General features: G+C 42.7%; 1 protein-coding gene across 2 annotated transcripts in view; it reads right to left on the reverse strand.

Annotated features, from left to right (window-relative positions):
- scube1 (signal peptide, CUB domain, EGF-like 1) overlaps nt 1-6,813 on the reverse strand; it is a 109,588-nt gene that overhangs the window by 75,878 nt on the left and 26,897 nt on the right. For both annotated transcript variants that reach the window (XM_023418749.2, XM_023418748.2), the window contains exon 4: nt 1,187-1,321. In XM_023418749.2, the coding sequence (XP_023274517.1) occupies nt 1,187-1,321 (135 nt within the window). The remainder of the gene's footprint in view (nt 1-1,186; nt 1,322-6,813) is intronic.

The raw sequence follows: 6,813 nt of genomic DNA on the forward strand, positions 1-6,813 counted from the left end.
AAGCACAAAGACTATTGAAGGCACACATTTGAGCCTGTGGAATAAACATATATAATATATGTATATATATATAATATATTCCCAGTTAGTTCCCCTAAATTCCCATTAATTCCCAATAATTCCCATTATTCCCATGGAACATTTCCAAAATTCCCAAGCTTAACTTCCCATGTAAATTTACCGGAAACTTTCCAGAAATTTACCGGAAATTTTCCGCCCCTTTGCAACCCTACTTATAATGTCAGTCAGTCTGTCTGCCTGTGCTCATAGGCTCATGTTTACAGAAATACCATGTCTGAAAAAACACATTCAACAACCAGGACGTTCAGTACAATGAGACTAAACCTCAGAATCAATCCACCTCCAAGTCACTCCAAGTCATTCTACCAAAGAGACCCATTCACCACAAAGCTCGGACATTAAGACCAAATAATGATCCCTGTGTTGTGATAAATTCTGACCAATAAGCATCAAGAATCTTTTTATAAAACACCTGAAATAAAACATGTTCTCTTTGCGCCTCTCAGGTGATTCATTTTCACAGACTGCAAACAAATAGCTCACACTTTTCTCTCTGTCCCAGTATGTCTCAGTCTGTCCAGTCTATCCAGTCTGTCTCAGTCTGTCCCACTCTGTCTCAGTCTGTCCAGTCTATCCAGTCTGTCTCAGTCTGTCCCACTGTGTCTCAGTCTGTCCCACTCTGTCTCAGTCTGTCCAGTCTATCCAGTCTGTCTCAGTCTGTCCCACTCTGTCTCAGTCTGTCCAGTCTATCCAGTCTGTCTCAGTCTGTCTCAGTTTTTCTAGTTTGTCCCAGCCTCTCAGTCTGTCCCAGTCTGTCTCTATCTGTCCCCTTCTGTCCAGTCTATCTCAGTCTGTCCCAGTCTGTCTCGGTCTGTCCCACTGTGTCTCAGTCTGTCCCACTCTGTCTCAGTCTGTCCAGTCTGTCTCTATCTGCCCCCTTCTGTCCAGTCTATCTCAGTCTGTCCCACTCTGTCTCGGTCTGTCCCACTCTGTTTCAGTGTGTCCCAGTCTCTCAGTCTGTCCCAGTCTGTCTCTATCTGTCCCCTTCTGTCCAGTCTATCTCAGTCTGTCCCAGTCTCTCAGTCTGTCCCACTCTGTTTCAGTGTGTCCCAGTCTCTCAGTCTGTCCCAGTCTGTCCCAGTCTCTCAGTCTGTCCCAGTCTTACCGTCAGAGCGGTGGATGCAGGTATGCTGGTTGTCGCTAAGGAAGAATCCCTCTGTGCACTGACACTCGTAGCTCCCCATGGTGTTGACACACACTTGCTGGCATCCACCGTTGTTGTCCAGACATTCGTCCACATCTGTTCAGATGACGAGAGACAGACAGAGAGATGAAGTCAGCCGTGTTGGATAAACAAAACAAACAAAACAAACATACAGTATGTCAGTGACAGTTTATGTGCCGGGAAATGTCAGGTGAGAGGATGACACCAGAGTCAGGAATGTGAGGGTCACACACACGCAAACACACACGCACACACACACACACACACAAACACACACACACACACACACACACACACACATACACACACACACAGAGCGGCAGACAGGGTGTCCTGACAGGAGTCTGATCCTGGCACCATAGGTGACTAAATCAAACACCAAACGCTAGGTCGTAACTGGGGTGGTGAGTGTCTACAGAGTGTGTGAGTGTGTCATGTGCACGTACTGGTGCATGAATGCATTTATAGGCCCCACTGTGCCACTAAGAGGCCAGTAAACATCTAATAGGACTGAAGTCAACTGGAAATATGTGACACCCTCCACTGACTTTAACAGGGATCATACAGATCTGCCCCTGTGTGCGTGTGTGTGTGTGTGTGTGTGTGTGTGTGTGTTTGTGTGTGTGTGTGTGTGTGACCAGGATGACTTTGCATTGTGTTTAGTCTGCAGTTCTGAGGTTGATGTAGACAGACACACTGCTGAGACACATGGCTGATCTAAAACATGGCCTATATCCTCTTTTATCTAATGGTTGCATCAAGACACTGAAGTTTGGTTCAGGGATGTGTCAGGTAAACTGGGTAGGAATTGTAGAATTGTAGATTGGAAAGAATATCATCATCTTGAGGCATGTGCTCTGAACTGCAACACTCAAAGGAAGGGTGAGAAGCATGCCATCATGGGAGGGGTGGGGGGATCACCTTGGTGTACCTGGCCTGTCATTTGAAAGCGACATTGGTTGGTTCCCAATGAGCAATTTAGTAAGAACTAAAAGTGCAAAGAGAACACAGATACAGATTTTCCTCTTCTATTTTTCCACTCATCTGAAGAAACCTCCTTCCCACCCTGAGCCAAAACATAAAGCTCCAGCATCTTTCCACCTGTAGCACCTTTATACTAGAATCACCACCTCCTGGTTGTTTCCTCCACCAATCAGCCAAGTGTCAGGAAATATGGTCACCATCTTAAATAATAGCCAGAAGTGGTTCTGCAGAACATAATGATGTCACAGTGACCTTGACCTTTGACCACAAAAATCTGAATGTTTGTGCCAAATTTGAAGGACTTCCCTCCAGGGGTTACTGAGATATCGTGTTCACGAGAATGAGACGTACAACCTGAGACATAACGCCTCTAGCTGTTGCTGGTGCAAAAGCATGAAAATCCTTGTCCTGCTCTTAATATGCCTCTGTGTCAGCCTCCATCTGTCTCTTTCTATCCCTCCATCCACATCTGTAGTCATCCATGGAGCCTTTTATTCCACCAATCATCAACATGTTACAGATGTATGTTGTCACCTCCTCATGGTTGTTTCCCCCCCCAACCAGCCAATTTACAGGAAGTATGGTCACAATTTATCCTTCCTGAGTTACAGCATTAGTGTTTCTGCAGAACATTATGATGTCACAGTGAAGTTGACCTTTGACCTTTTTGGATATCAAATATCATCATTACATAATTTTATTTCATTACACATTTGTGTTCAATTGTGTCATAATTAGTGAATGAATTTGTGAATTATGGCCAAAAACATGTTTTGTGAGGTCAAAGTGACTTTGACCTTTGACCTTTGACCACCAAAATCTAATCAGTTATATATAACTCTATAACAAAAGCTGACACATTACAAGTAGTGCCAATAGTAAGAAATGTAATACAACTCCTGTTTCCTAACTGGGCGTGGTCACGATTGCTTGTTCATGTCAAAACATAACAACAATACATTACAACACTAGATACAGTTTGAATTTACAGCTGATTTTGCCGCTCGTTTTTATCTGCTGGCTTATATCTGATCAACCCAGTACAAGATCAGTCTATCAGTCTAATACTCTCTGTTTTCCCTCCAAAAGCACTTCAATAATAATAACAACAATAATGGTATTATTACACAATGAAACAAGTTTTATTTCAGTTTAAACTTTTAATTCATGGTTGCACGTATAGGCCCCTCATAACTTCTGTTTATATGGTTGGAAAGCGATGTCGGCAGTAAACTAGATCAGAACCGACAGAGAGATCCGTGTGGTGAGATCTCATGAGAGTTTGTTGCTGAGACAGAGACATTTCTCGAACAAAGTTAATTTCATCCAAATTTTTCTGAAAAATATAATTTCACCGTCAGAATGTTTTGAAGATCTGTGGCTTGTGAAAAATAGATAATATGTCTATTTCGGTTAAAAAAAATCAAAATCAAAACCTGTGTTCACGTTCACTTCTCCCACATGAGTGAACTGACTCAGACCTGCTGCTGGTCTGTTACAGGGGCGGGGAGGTGGAGAAACCCATGTGACACACAGACAGGAAATGATTGTAAGTGCGTTGTTTCCTTTCTCAACTGTCTCTGTTCTGGACTTCAGCATCTTCTTCTCCCTGGTGGTAGAAAGGAGGAGGAGAGCAGGAGAGGAGGGTCTTTGTGCTCTTCATCTATGGTCAATTCATCTTCTCCTGTTTGCCTCACACTGCTCAGAGAGCCAGTGATGCAGATGTACTGTCCACTGGATAACAAGCTCTAAAAGTACACTCATTCTTTCAAGCTGTTCCTCTATCCTCATCTTTTCTCCTTCTGCTCAACTCATACATGAACTTAAGGACCTGAAAAAACCAAGAAGAAAACAGGCTCCAGCTCTAATGCTCCTACAGTCACCTGGCCTGACACTGAGTTGATCTGACAGGGAGGACGGAGAGAGAGGATGTGAACAGTGATGTTGCAGCAGCACCACACACACCACAGCTGTGTTGGTGGAGGTATATAGATGTATACAGCTGTTAGAGCTTCTGACAAACATTTGCCAACAGCTAGATCTGCTGTATCCGATCATTCCCCGAGGTCTGCCTCCGTACCACACTGATTCATTTGGGCTTCACATTGTGAATCTGCAGTCAGAGCTTCAGCCCGTCCTGATGGAAGTGCAGCTACAGCTATAGTTCCAAAGCCTCAGTGTTTCCAGACAGTATTGTGATTTGATTTAAGCACCATGATCCTAGTGATTTACACACATGACTCACACAACCGACCCACATCCAAGAAATGATAATTCACTTTACTATAATACACTTTCTAACTTTGCAGCCATGTTTGTGATCAATTCCAGGTAACTGCAGAGCTGCTGACCCGTCCATTCCCGGATCAACCTGTACGCTGACTTCATTCATGCATCCCATCCACAAACCTCCAGTCCATGTGTAAATACACTGGTGTGTTACTGCTGCAGAAGTCATGGAGTCCTCACTGAACTCTGGGTTTTTGTTTTTTTAATCGCACTTCTTCACACTGCTTTTTTAACAGATGTCATTAATATGACTAATGTATTTAATTTTCAAGCTGGAGGGGGAGAGAGAGAGAGAGAGAAAGAGACAGACAGAGAGAGAGAGAGAGAGAGAGATGCAGCAATCTCCAAGTCCAATCAATCTCTGCCAACATTTCAGTGTAAAAGGCCACAAGGCTCTTTTGCAAGTTTCAACTGGCGCTCCTCTGTTTGATTGTTCTTCACCCACCCAGGATGCATCTGACAGGGGGGGCGGGGGTGAAGTGATCTCATCTTCTTGCCTCTCTCTCCCCGACTTTCCTGTCACTACTGTCACTGTCCCTATCACAATAAAGGTAACAACCTACCCATAAAATAACTTTAAAAAAAACAAATTTTAAGCTGGTTTTATCTGTTGACATGTTGGTGTCCTTCAGGGAGCAATTTGAACTGAGACCATACAAGTTAGCATTCACTACAGTTTGTACAAAAATAACTAAACAAGCATGATCTGAGTGACATAAATCAAAAGCAATACAATTTAATTCCACTTTAAAAAATCAAGTGATTTACTTATGGAAATTTTCATTAAAGCTCCATATTTTCCTCTTCTTCTGTGTTTTATTTGAAGTGTTGATCCATAAGAAGATATACTTGTGGTTTTAAGAACCAAAAACATCTCAATGTAGTTTTAAATCTCTTCTCTCAAGCTTCTCTCTGGAGCTTTAGTAACAACTGGTCAGTGAGCCAATCATAAGAGAGGAGGCTCTGAGCCTCTCTTCTGATTGGCTCAAACAACACATGGACATCTATGTTTTATATGGAGGTGAACATGATTCTAATGTAAGAGATGGGCGCAGACCAAGTTGAGCTTCTACAGTCTGTCAGACAAATGAAGCAGGTATCAGTGTATTACAGGCTGTTTAGTTAAGTTTAGTTAAGTTCCCTCTTTATGTTTCCTTTCTTAGTTGAAGTGGAAGCAACACAAACAGGAAACTTTATATTCAAAAAATGTATTGAAAAGTTTACGTGAACTCAGACTTCATTGAAATTTTTCCTCTTTCTGTGTCTCTGCTGAGAAACTGGAATTTTGAACTGAAATCACAAACTTTGGAAGATATACTCATCATTCATCTAATTCAGAAGCTTCATATTAACGTAGATAAACATTGGGAGGACTGTGGATTTCGTCCCCCATCACTTACGTCTGTCTCACTGTTCATACAGACTGTGAACCATCTTTTAATTTGTCTAACTGAGACTGTTGACGTGTCCTATTAGTTTCAGATGAATTCTTCTTTTAAGGGAACACGGGCTGTAGACTCTGTCCCCATCTCTAACATTAGTAAGGACAAGAGGAACAATCAGCAACCAGACACTGTTGTGATGTACATACGGACATAAAAGACTTGAAAAACTTCCATTGATATTGTTTGTGCTTTTTTTCTATTTTCACACCTTTCAGGTTCAGTAATGGTGAAATCTGGCACATGGTGATGTTGATGGACAATGATGAGTGATGTTGGTGGAGGTATTTCAATTACTTCAATTATACACATTGTTGTGTGTCCCTGTGCTGTGTAAGAACAGTGAAACAGTGAAAACTCCTCCCTCCCTCCATCTCCCGCCTCCTGTCTGTTACATGTCAGACCTCTCTGTGACGCCATGGTCGCTGACTCCTCGCTGCGTAGCTACCTCTCAGATCTCGCCGTGACATGAAAAGGGCGCATCAGAAGGAAAATAAACTCATGCAATTGCAGCAGACATTCACAGAGGGCACGGAGCAAGCACCACATTGAGCCCAGCTGTTTCCACGCCAAAACCAAATAAATAAAGTCAAAACCAAAAGGAAGAAAGAGACTGAAGACTGAGCAGCACCGCTCTTTAATCAGAGAACAATTAGGCAATCTTAAATCAATTAGTGCCCTAACTTGTTGACACAGTGCATCTGGGAGTCGACTCTCTGCACGCTCACGCAAACGGATTTCTACAATACTTTGTCATCCCAGGCTCGTTCAGAACACCACAAGGGTCTGAGGTTTTCCGAAGATCATACTTTGGGTCTATTAAAAGCCACAACATGGTTACAGGCCCAGAGC

Source organism: Seriola lalandi, unplaced genomic scaffold (assembly GCF_002814215.2).
Source record: "Seriola lalandi dorsalis isolate HSWRI2012SDOR001 ecotype SW California unplaced genomic scaffold, Sedor1 jcf7180002054584, whole genome shotgun sequence".
Taxonomy (NCBI): Eukaryota; Metazoa; Chordata; class Actinopteri; order Carangiformes; family Carangidae; genus Seriola; species Seriola lalandi.